Below are 12,696 nucleotides of genomic sequence, written 5' to 3' on the forward strand. Positions count from 1 at the left end.
TTTTTTTTGTGGGGGGGGGGGGGGGTGAGAAAAAAAAGAGTTCCAGATTTCCACTCCCCTTTGTGTGAAGAAGTGCTTCCTGACATCATCTCTGAACGGCCTGGCTCTAATTTTAAGGTTCTGCCCCCTTGTTCTGGACTCCCCCCACCAGAGGAAATAGTTTCTCTCGATCTAACCTATCGAATCCCTTTATCATCATTTGAAACAGTTCAATTAGTTTAATCCCTGGACTGTGCTGAGTTGACTGACTGCCACTTTGATGGGGATAGGGAAGCTACTACTGACCAGAGAACCCCAAGACTAGAGGGAAGGAGAAGTCAAGTCAAAGTGCTTTTTCCCCTTCAGCCATGATATCTGTTCGGTTAGCCAGCCAATGCTATCTAGGGTGGTGTTTAAAAAATGGCCATGCAGGTAAAGTACCAAAGGGCAGCCCATGCCTGTGGAATCATACCCAGAACTCAAATCACCAACTTGGTAAGGGGAGAGGACTGGAGAGAAACAAGTAACTTGTTTAATATCTAATCTACCAGATTAGTTAATAAACTACAATTTGGCATCTCAGGAATAGTTCAACATACTTCACTGAACCGACTTCCTGCTGGCAGGACCGCAGGCCGAGACATATCACGACCCTTTCACGAGCCACTGCCTTCGATGTACACGCATGTAATATGCAATTAATCTCCATTCACTTACCATTATGCACAAGTCACAAAAACAAAATTCTGTTTTTAAAACGATCAGAGGCTCATACATTATTCTCAATGAACCATTAAACTAGCCAGAAACAAATCAAAAATAAACACTTAGCACATGGCAGGTGTGGACAAAAGTGGTTATTAAAAACAGCTGATCGCCACTGACAACAGGTGAACAACTGATACATTGCCTCTGGGGTGGTCCAACTGGCTCAACTCATCAATCCACTAAAACATGGGGCACCCAGTGGTCATGACATTCTCGGGATGTGGGTGTCGCTGGCAAGGCTGGCATTTATTACCCATCCCCAATTGCCCCGAGAAGGTGATGGTTGGAATCCTTGAAAGCAGTTGGATATAACACTTGCTTGCCAGGCCACTTCAGGAGGGCAGTTAAGAGTCAACCATGTTGGTGTGGCACTGGAGTCACTTAGACCAGGTAAAGCACAGTAGGTTTCCTGACCCAAGGACATTAGTGAACCAGTTGGGCTTTTTAACAATACATTAGTTCCATGGTCATCTTCACCAACTTTTTATTTCCAGATTTATTTTTTAAAAACTGAATTCAAATTCTCAAACTACTACACAGCAAGTGTCTGATCACCATCCAATAACTGGGATGAAGAGGAATACACAAAATTCAAGCACTACTCGAACACATTCCTCAGAAGGGAGAAGTCAGTTTCCCCCCCACCCACAATTTTGGCTCCATTTTTCATACTAATGTTATGATCCTCGGTACAGTGGTGGCCATCTCGGACCTTACCCAAGTGGCATTCTTTGTGTGAACTACACAATGGGCATCAGGCCATAAGGACATTGCAACATTCTGTCCTCACTCACCATCCTCAAGCACCCATTTACCCCAGCAGGAGTCACTAGACAGGGATCAGGAACAGAACTCTGGCTGCTACCCACCCATTCCAACCCCAAGGCACCGAGGAAATTCTTGTCCTCTAAATCCCGAGATCAGTTAAGCTCAGCACAAATAAGGGACTGAATCCACAACCCTGTGGTCTGGGCGGCTCAGTACCTGTCCCAGCAATAAATCAATCAACAAGCTTCAGAGGGAGAGCAAACCTGTAAGTCTACAGTATAAACATCTTGCACTCTGCTGTTTAGTATCCATTTACACTGTCAAGTGGTTTGAATACTGGTGAAAGGTACATATCTGAAATGACATAAATCGATCTTTTCTCTCTACATCAGTTGACTTGCCTGTGGTGGATTTCCAGCATTTTCCATTTTGAGTTCAGATTTGTAGCATTTAATTTTTTTCTCTATTTTACCTTTCCCATTCCCTCCCACTGTATAGAATTCCAATGGACCTAAACCTTTCCCATTCACTATTGTATAGAATCCCAATGTACCTAAACCTTTCCCATTCACTATTGTATAGAATCCCAATGGACCTAAACCTTTCCCATTCACTATTGTATAGAATCCCAATGGACCTAAACCTTTCCCATTCACTATTGTATAGAATCTCAATGGACCTAAACCTTTCCCATTCACTCCTATTGCACAGAATTCCAATGGATCAAACCCCTTGCCATTCACTTCAATGCAGCGTTCCTGGTCCAAGCACATTTATATCCTGAAGCAAACATTGTGCACTTGCCAAGTACTTAATGTTCACTTCACTAAGCACAGCCAATCCACTTGAGAAAATTCTTGCAAAGTATATAAATTACTTTTTAAAAAGTGTTTTTATTCAGTGTTATGTTTTTTTGGATTGAGTTGTGGAATGAATGACTAAATGGCTCTGATACAAAGATCTGCAAATCAGTTTTATTTTTTTTTGCAGAAATAAATATCCAGGCACAATATTTCTTTGATAAACTAAGCCATGTGATTGCCAAGTTTGAACACAGAAGGATGCTGGCCTGTTACCTGGGTTTGAAGCGAGGCCAGACTGATGGGATCAAAGTGCCAGCGAGGATTGCAGTTTGAAAAGGCAGGCTCTTGAGCTTTAAATTGAGGTTTGGTGTTGCAAAGGCTGCTGACAAGATTGCTAGGCCCTACCTTTAGCATTCTTCTCTAGAGTTGGCAACTAATGGCTTAGCATCGGGCAGAGATTTTCAGCTGGGTCTCAGGACCATGCCAGTGGGTGGAGCGGAATGTTGCTGGGGGGGATTGAGATGGCAATTGGGAAAAGATAGTACAGTAATTTAGCGGCCCTTGAGTATTGCTCAACTATTTTCTGCCATGGGTCCCATGTGATTAAGGCAGAGTTTTCATTCTACATCAAATAGGGAAAATGTTTTATTTATTGTGACTTAGATAACCAGTGTAAATGTTAGCTTCAGTAAAAAGAGTTCTTTTGTCTCATGTCTAAGGAGTGGCTAATACACAAAACTGTCCAGATAGATCCACAGTTTCAATTAGAAGTGGCCTGCCTTCTATGTTAATCAATTTCTAAGTATAGAAAGTGGCACGAGGTCAAACTGCAGTGTGACTGGGCAATCCTTCTTGTGAAATGTTAATGTATTCCGGGGTAAGTAGATCAAATTCATTGGGAAGAGTGCGGAAATAAAATCTGGCAGAGAGCTTTGCACGGGAGTAACACAACCCACCAAATTTTCCTTCCATTGAAATTAATGGAAGGAAAATTGGGCAGATTCTGTTAGGGGTATGCAGACCTCCAACTCAGAATTTCCTTTCTACTCAACACCATGATGATAAAGACAAAAATCTACCCCATTATTTCTCATGCCAGAACACCATCAAAGGAAGTATTGCTGTGGAAAAAGTTCAAAAAGCATTAACCAACTGCCAATGTGTGGATATTTGCTTATTAGCATGGCATGTAAACATCTCCCACCCCATGTTTCTTTGTTGACTGCTCTTCATGCTGAGGTCTGGAATATACACTGGAGACTTCAAACCTCACCATCTTTTAAATTAGTTGTTCAGTGTTGAATTGATATTTGAACTTTGTGGGTTAATGTAGGAATTGCATTGCCCATGTACAGCTACATTTTATTGGAGAAACAAAATCAGAGACATAGAGGTGGAGTTGTGGTAATTATTGGAAAAACAAAGTATAGATTTAATCAAGTAATTGTGAAATAAGTTGGCCGGAGTCAGAAGGTCGTGGGTTCAAGCTTCACTCCAGAGACTTGAGCACAAAATCGACGCTGACGCTCCCAATGTCAGTACTGAGGGAGTGCTACACTGTCTGAGGTGCCATCTTTCAGACGAGACGATAAACCAAGGCTCCGTCTGCCCTCTCAGGTGGTTAAAGAAGAGCAGGCGAGTTCTCCCCGGTGTCCTGGCCAATATTTATCCCTCAACCAACATCACTGAAAAACAGATGATCTGATGATTGCCAAGTGGGATCTTGCTGTGCGCAAATTGGCTGCTGTGTTTCTTACATTACAAAGTGACTACACTTCAAAAGTACTTCATTGGTTGTAAAGCGCTTTGGGACATCCCGAGGTCATGAAAGGTACTGTATAAATGCCAGTCTTTCTTCTCTATTTATTCTTGTACCAAGTTTTTTTTTTGAAGAGTTTTTCTAAAAAACAGTGAACTTGAAATCTTTCCAGTTAAGCAGAGCAGGCTAATTACATCACCTCCAAACTTTGCTGTGAGAATCTGATTAGATTGCCTGGGTTATCCAGCTGTAAACATCTAATTACAGCTCTGATAATTATAGAATAAATGCAGCATTGGTCGCTACATTTATTGCTTGAAACTGGCTTCAGACCAAGAAGCAGGCTGACAGCAATAGGGCCATGATATTCTTAGCCCTCAACCCCTCCATGTTAGACCACGGCAAGCCCTCAATGGTGGAAAGAACAAACTTGCATCTATATAGCTCCTTTCACAACCTCAGGACCAAAGCACTTTATAGCCAATGAAGTATTTGTGATTTTTTTTTTTGAGTAGTCACTCTTGTAATGCAGGAAACATGGCAGCCAATTTGCACTCAGTAAGCTCCCACAAACAGCATTGGGATAAACAACCAGATTAAATGTTTTTAATTTTAGGTTCAGGGATAAATGTTAGCCTCATCTGAAATACACCTCCGACAGTGCAGCACTCCCTCAGTACTGGCACTGGGAGTGTCAGCTGGATTATGTGCTCAAGGCTCTGGAGTGGGGCTTGAACCCATGACCTTCTTACTCAGTGACTGGAGTGCTAACCACTGAGCCAAGGCTGACAAAGAAAGATCCCAACCCATCCACCCCCCCAGGATCCCCTGCAATGCACTGAAACCCCATGTCCGCTCACTTCAGCGTTGCCAAATTCTACGGGCCCTACTCCTTTGTACTCCAATATCCCATTTCCCTGTGTGTCCACGTAGACGGGGAGGGAGCGCATGTGAGAAAAAAAGAGGAGTGTGTGGAGATAGGCTGTGTCAGAGAAGGAATGATGTGGAGATGCCGGTGATGGACTGGGGCTGACAATTGTAAACAATTTTACAACACCAAGTTATAGTCCAACAAATTTATTTTAAATTCCACGGAGGCTTCCTCCTTCCTCAGGTGAACGGTGTGGAAAAGGAGGGAGCCTCCGAAAGCTTGTGGAATTTAAAATAAATTTGTTGGACTATAACTTGGTGTTGTAAAATTGTTTACAACAATCAGAGAAGGAAGGGAGGGTTATATTAGTGCATGGGATTGGGTGCGTGGGTTGGAGGAAAAAGGTACCAGAGATTGTACGTACATGTGAAAAACTAGATGCACAGGAGACACTGTGTGCATAATTAAGTAATAGATAAAGTGTTCAAAATGGAAAAGGGATACAGATTGTCAGTCATACTGAAAGAAGAACTTGCATTTATATAGCACTTTTCATGACCTCAGGCCAGCCCAAAGTGCTTTATAGCCAGTTAAATACTTTTGAAGTGTAATCACTGTTGTAAATGTAGGAAACGCGGCAGCCAATTTGCACACAGCAAGAGAGAGAGAGAGAGAGAGCGAGCGAATCAGTAGTATGTTTTAAAGTGGGAGTGTTCTGCTCCCTCAGCCCACAGAGCCTCGAACAGCTTGATGCACAGTCAGCAAGCACTCGACTCAAACACTATTTAAAATGAGGGTTTAGATTAAGTAACCGGCAAGTGGAGCATACGCCGACTGCACGAAGAGCTGTTACAGTAACTAGCTGGAAACTTCCTTCACTGTTTTAGGCAGATTGAGAGACAGAACAGCAACACTTTAAAATATACTGTTCAAGTTTCCTGTCAATAAAAAGAGCACATCTTCTGAATTACCACAAACAAGATTCCGAGTATATGCAGCTTACGTTTTTTCCATTACACTCTAGTCATTGTACGCGTCAGAGAATCATATTTCTGTGACACACTTGCATCTGATGGCTCAATTTTCATATTCTTGCAATTTGTCAAAACTGAACAGGTAGGGAATGTAACAATATTACCAATGAAACACCATTAATGTATAAAAAACAACCCATCAAAATCAGCAAGTAAACACCTGCCAATGAATTAAAAGCAAGGAGAATGTGACCCAGTAAAAATCGATTAAACTTTTCTTCACAATTTTTTCCTCAGATTCCATTTTGTTTGGTCACTCACCTCGAGACACAGTAATAAAAAGTTTCTGACGTGTGCGTGCGTGATCTTGCTGTGCGCAAATTGGCTGCCGCGTTTCCTTCATTACAATAGTGGCTACACTTCAAAAGTACTTCATTGGTTGTAAAGCGCTTTGGGACATCCTGAGGTTGTGAAAGGTGCTCTATCAATGCAAATTCTTTCTTTACGAACAATTTTTGTTCAGAGGCCTTGTCCTCATGTTCAAAGCCTGGGCCTTGGGTTCGGCCTCAGTGAAGAGGTTAAAGCCAAATAACGGAGGCCCAGAATGTGTCAGCGTCACGCCATGTCACACTGTTGGACTACAACTCCCAGAATGCATTAGCATCAATGCACACATCACTCAGACTACAACTTCAATTAAATGGAAATGAAAATCAAGTGGGTTCTTCATCAAACAGGCCATCCTCTCCCACTAGCTTATTGCACAAGTGGTGAAGGTGGAAATTACCCAAATTGTGTTCCCAGTGCCATTAAGCAGCTAATACCCTCATTGTCAAATTCTGCACCCACTACCCTCCCCAGTTTCCTGTGGTTCTCTTCTCCCTGGACCCCTTCTCGCTATGCACCATTCCTCATCTTGGAATGAGAATGTGCTAAATATCAGAATCATGTTCCAGACAACAGACTATCTGCGAGCAACTCCACGGGACATCTGCTGGTCACACTCCACACGTCACAATTCAATGTGTCAAACGTTACAAAAGGCAAATCATTGTGCTGGTTTTCCTTCCTGGCCTGAAAGCTAGAAATTTACAAGCAGCAATCGAACTGTAGCATCAGCCTGTGTTTATTTGCAGCAATTAGACTCCGATTGGCCTGAGCCTGTGTTTACTCATAGCAATTTTTTGGCCTAAACACAGCTCCACCTTAGTGGCAGAATAATACATTGTGTTACTACTTGGAGTAATCCTCCTGTCAATGTAAAACAGCACATCATCTGACTTGGTATAGTTTTAAAAAGGAACATAGCTAATGTTTCAGATAAATTGTGGTCAAGGCTTCCTCCGAAAACATTAGTGCATCTTTCCCTTTCAGAGCAACTGACCTGCTGCAAATTTCCAGTATTCACAGATTTTCTTTTTATCTTTAAATATATAACTGTCTTTTGATTGGACTGATTCAAAGGCTCACAAGGGGAATTGTTTTCAGACTTCTGTGTGGGACAATTCCCTGTAAACACTGACACAATCACCTTTCCCAACTTCAGAAAAAAATATCAACTACCCAAAAATGAAAACAAAGCTATCATTATAGAAGACATCTTTAATTAGTATACAGCAACAGAATAAAGGCAATAAGTCAACAAATACAGAAAAAAGTGCAGCATATTCTTGCAGCACTGTGCTCTGGGCACAAGGCATGCTCAGCTCAGCTCAGACAGACATCTTTTTTGACTGGGCACAGCCAGGGGCATTAGGACCGCACACGCCATGCAATTGCACAATTGCACAGGCCACTCTGAGCCAGTCAGGGGCTCCAAGTAGACCCAGTGAAAGGACACCTACACAATGGTAATAGCCGATCCCTGGGCATTTTGTCAACTGTTTTTAATATTACCTATTGCCAAGATCATTTGCAGAAGAACGATGGGTGAGTAGAGGAGAATTTTTTTAATTAAAGACGCAGCAGGTTGTTACGATCTGGAATGCGCTGCCTGAAAGGGCGGTGGAAGCAGATTCAATAATAACTTTCAAAGGGGAATTGGATAAATACTTGAAAAGGAAAAATTTGTAGGACCACAGGGAAAGGGCGGGGGAGTGGGACTAATTGGATAGCTCTTTCGAAGAGCCAGCACAGGCATGATGGGCCGAATGGCCGCCTTCTGTGCTGGTTCTATGCAAACATGCCTTTTCACAATCATTTGGGTGCGGATTTGACCCTAGATTAAGTAGGTAGTATTTAGTATCATTGTCTAGAAAAATGTAGGGGACCCCCAAACCCAACATTTGCAAGGGGGCACTCACAAGGCAAAGGGTGTTCCATAAGAAATAGGAGCAGGAGTAGGCCATAAGGCCCCTTGAGCCTGCTCCGCCTTGCAATATCATGGCTGGTCTACCTCAACTCCACTTTCCCGCCATACCCCCATATCCCTTAGCATCCAAAAATCTATAGAAAGGTTTGGATGTCACCCAGTTTGTGGTCAGTTAATCATTTGGGTTACTGGCCAAATTCATGACTAACAATTCCACTGTGTTGTTATCACACTGCACATACCCTAGGGATGTTAAAATGCTCATCCTTGTTTTCAAATTCCTCTATGGCCTCACCCCTCCCTATCTCTAACCTCCTCCAACCCTACAACCCTCAGATCTCTGCGCTCCGCCAATTCTGGCCTCTTGCGCATCCGATTGTCATCGCTCCACCATTGGCAGCCATGCCTTCAGCTGCCTCAGCATTAAGCTCTGGAATTCCCTCCCTAAACTGTTCTCTCTCTCTCCTCCTTTAAGACACTCCTTAAAACCTACCTCTATGACCAAGCTTTTGATCACCTGATCAAATTTTGTTTGATTACACTCCTCTGAAGCACATTGGGACATTTTACTACTTTAAGATGCTGTATAAATGAAAGTTGTAGGGATGTCCTCATCAACTACTGACCCCAGTTTGAAAACTGGGGGCAAAAATATTCATTTCCAACTGAAATTCATTTAGCATCAGGACTAGGACCACTGCTTTTCTTAATATATATTAATGACTTGGGTGTACAGGGCACAATTTCCAAATTTGCAGATGACACAAAACTTGGAAGTGCAGTGAACAATGAGGAGGATAGTGACAGACTTCAAGAGGATATAGACAGGCTGGTGGCATGGGAGGACACATGGCAGATGAAATTTAACACAGAAAAATGCAAGGTGATATTCTTCCTACTGAAATGTAAAGAGAGGCAATATAAACTAAAGGGCACAATTCTAAATGGGGTACAGGAACAGGGAGATCTGGGGGTACAAATCATTGAAGGTGGCAGGGCAGGTTGAGAAAGCAGATAAGAAAAGCATACAGGACCCTGGGCTTTATAAATAGAAGCCATGATGTGGAGATGCCGGTGATGGACTGGGGTGGACAAATGTAAGGAATCTTACAACACCAGGTTATAGTCCAACAATTTTATTTTAAAATCACAAGCTTTCGGAGATTATCACCTGTGATTTTAAAATAAAATTGTTGGACTATAACCTGGTGTTGTAAGATTCCTTACATTTATAAATAGAGGCAGAGAGTACAAAAGCAAGGAAGTCATGATGAATCTTTATAAAACACTGGTTCAGTCACAGCTGGAGTATTGTACCCAATTCTGGGCACTACACTTTAGGAAAGATGTGAAGGCCTTAAAGAGGGTGCAGAAGAGATTTACTAGAATGATTCCAGGGATGACGGACTTTAGTTACATGGATAGACTGGGGTTGTTCTCCTTGGAACAGAGAAGGTTGCGAGGAGATTTGATAGAGATATTCAAAATCATAAAGGGTCTAGATAGAGTAGATAGAAACTGTTCCCATTGGCAGAAGGGTCAAGGACCAGAGGACATAGATTTAAGGTGATTGGCAAAAGAACCAAAAAAAGGTGATATGAGGAGAAACTTTTTTTTTAAAAACGCAGCGAGTGGTTAGGATCTGGAATGCACTGCCCGAGGGGGTGGTGGAGGCAGATTCAATCATGACCTTCAAAAGGGAACTGGATAAATATTTGAAAGGAAAAAAAATCTGCAGGGCTAGGGGGGGGGAAGAGGGTCTGGCTGGATTGCTCGAGCATCCAGCCAGCACGGACTCAATGGGCCGAATGGCCTCCTTCTGTGCTGTAACCTTTCTACGATTCATTCTAACTGTGTCCCCAATAGGAGATTCCATGGAAGTTGGTCAAACTGTCAGCATTTAATAGCGTCCTTGTTTGGGGCCGTTTTAAGACAATTTCCACACGACATTAACACACAATGAAGAATGTTAAAGAAAACACTCGGTTGAATTTCTTCTTTAAATCCCCATTTACAAACAGCCCGCCTTTCCGGAAGTCAGGGAACTCGCAAAGCCGGGCAGAAAGTTAAACCTAACAACCCCCCACCCTCCAAAAAAACAAATGTTTGTCTCACGAATCACAAATTAGCCTGTCCCCCCCCCCCCCCCAAAAAAATAATTTAACAAAAAGTCAGCTTTTCAACCCATTTTCATCAAGGTGAAAATTGTTTCTAGTTTGGGGGGGTTACAATTGAAAGCGCGGTCTCTGTGTTCTTGAGGTGGGTGAATGACGAGAGATTAAAACATGAATTAAGACTCAAGATATAATGTTACCTTCCAAAAGTCTTCTTATTTCCTCAGGGATGGTCATGGCGCAGGTCCCCCGTGTCCGGGGCTGTTGCGAGCGGAAAGAACGGCGGTTACTCTTGTTTTGTTGTAGCGGAAAGTCGAGTAAAAGTAAGCGATATATCCAGAGTGTGAGGGCGCGAAGGGCTGCAGCAGCTTCATCATCTCCAACATTGTAAATTCTCGTGTGTAACGATTCAATAGAAAATCCACGTTACAGATTAATAAAACAGAAATTGCCAAATCTAGCTGCCTCAGACTTGGAGAATCGTGTATCTAAATTATCTTCTTTAAAGGGACACTGTCTTTATAAAAAAATATATGTTCAGCAAACTTTCATTTTTGCATGCCAGGCACAAGGATGCAAATTGTGCAGGAAATCCATTGCATTGGAAAACAGTGGTTACTTTGTTTGAAAGAAACAACAACATGCATTTATATAGCACCTTTAACGTAGTAAAATGTCCCAAGGAGCTTCACAAGAGCTTTATCAGACAAAACTTGACACCATTTCACATAGGGACATATTAGGACAGGTGACCAAAAGCTTGGTCAAATAGGGAGGTTTTAAGGAGCATCTTAAAGGAGAAGAGAGAGGTAGAGAAACAAAGAGGTTTCGGGAGGGAATTCCAGAGCTTAGGGCCGAAGCAGCTGAAGGTACTGAGGAGGATACAGAGATAGGGAGGGAAGAGGCCATGGAGGGATTTGAACACAAGGATAAGAATTTTAAATTCAAGGCGTTGCTGGACCGGGAGCCGATGTAGGTCAACGAGCACAGGGGTGATGGGTGAACGGGACTTGGTATGAGTTAGGATACGGGTATCAGAGTTTTGGATGAGCTCAAGTTTACGGAGGGTGGAAGATGGAAGGCCGGCCAGGAGAGCATTGGAATAGCCGAGCCTAGAGGTAACAAGAGCACGGATAAGGATTTTTGCAGCAGATCGGCTAAAGCAGGGGTGGAGACGGATGATGTTACGGAAGTGGAAGTAAGCGGTTTTAGTGATGGAGAGGATGTGGGGTTAGAAGCTCAGAAAGAAAGACTTGCACTTATATAAGTATTAAGCTCCCTCCACTGCGACAGAAGCAGAAAGGATGCGCCGAGTGTAGATTGTTTGGTGACCATCGTTAATATAGGTGTGCACGAGATATTGTGCTCAAAGTGACTACAGGTTATAATGCTAGCAACATGCAATAGCTACTCGTAGCTCCAATTGTAGGGTCAGTGATTGCAAAGTTGTAGCACATCACTCTATGTCTTAAAGAGGGAACTAGACCAGTTCTTGACCTGGGCAGAGATCGCATCAAATAGAAGGTCCATGTGATCTCTTGGACTGGTTTTGATCACCTGAGGGGGGGGGGGGTCGGAGAGGAATTTTCCAGAGCTTTTTCCGCTTATTGAACCTGTTTTTTTTGCCTCTCCCAGGAGATTACATGGCTCGGGGTTGGGGGGGGGGGGGGGCGGGTGGCGTTGTAGGAAATGTCTAGCCATGATAATCCAAGCATCACGAGTGTGGGGCAGGCTTGATGGACCAACTGGTCTTTTCCTGCCTGTCATTTTCACATGATCGTATTCAACTACCAGTTCAGACAAGACAACCTTAGTTGTGGCACCCACTGAAGACATAATAATGGCAGCTTGCACTTAGATAGCAACTTTAATGTAGCAAAAGGTTCTGAGGTGCTTTGCAAGAATGAACGGACACCAAACTGGTGCAGGGAGAAGAATTAGGGGAGGTAACCAAAAGCACAATGGATGAAATGGATTTTGAGAAGGCTTTTGAATGTGGCAAGTTGGTGTTTTAATTCATTCTCAGGATGTGGGCGTCACTGGCAAGGCCGGCATTTATTGCCCATCCTTAGTTGCCCTGAGAAGGTGGTGGTGGTGGGCCGCCTCCTTGAACCACTGTTAGTGGGTTTGACACAACTGAGTGGCTTGCTAGGCCACTTCAGAAGGCAGTTAAGAGTCAACCACATTTTTGTGGGACTGGAGTCACATATAGACCAGATTGGGTAAAGATGGCAAGTTTCTTTCCCTAAAGGACATTACTGAAACATTTGAGTTTTCACGACTTTTACGTTTCATGGTCACTTTTACTGCTAACAGAGTGATGGATGAGAAAGATTTGAGAAGTCAAAC

The 12,696-nt window shown here is 43.0% G+C and overlaps 1 protein-coding gene across 1 annotated transcript in view; it reads right to left on the bottom strand.

Moving 5' to 3' along the window:
* The window catches only part of skap1 (src kinase associated phosphoprotein 1), a 347,892-nt gene extending 337,146 nt beyond the window's left edge, over nt 1–10,746 (bottom strand). The window contains exon 1 of the mRNA XM_067969375.1: nt 10,548–10,746. Within this exon, the coding sequence (XP_067825476.1) occupies nt 10,548–10,584 (37 nt within the window). The 5' untranslated portion in view covers nt 10,585–10,746. The remainder of the gene's footprint in view (nt 1–10,547) is intronic.
* Nucleotides 10,747–12,696: the final 1,950 nt, after the last annotated feature.

This window comes from Heptranchias perlo, chromosome 30 (genome assembly GCF_035084215.1).
Source record: "Heptranchias perlo isolate sHepPer1 chromosome 30, sHepPer1.hap1, whole genome shotgun sequence".
In the NCBI taxonomy this organism is placed as follows: Eukaryota; Metazoa; Chordata; class Chondrichthyes; order Hexanchiformes; family Hexanchidae; genus Heptranchias; species Heptranchias perlo.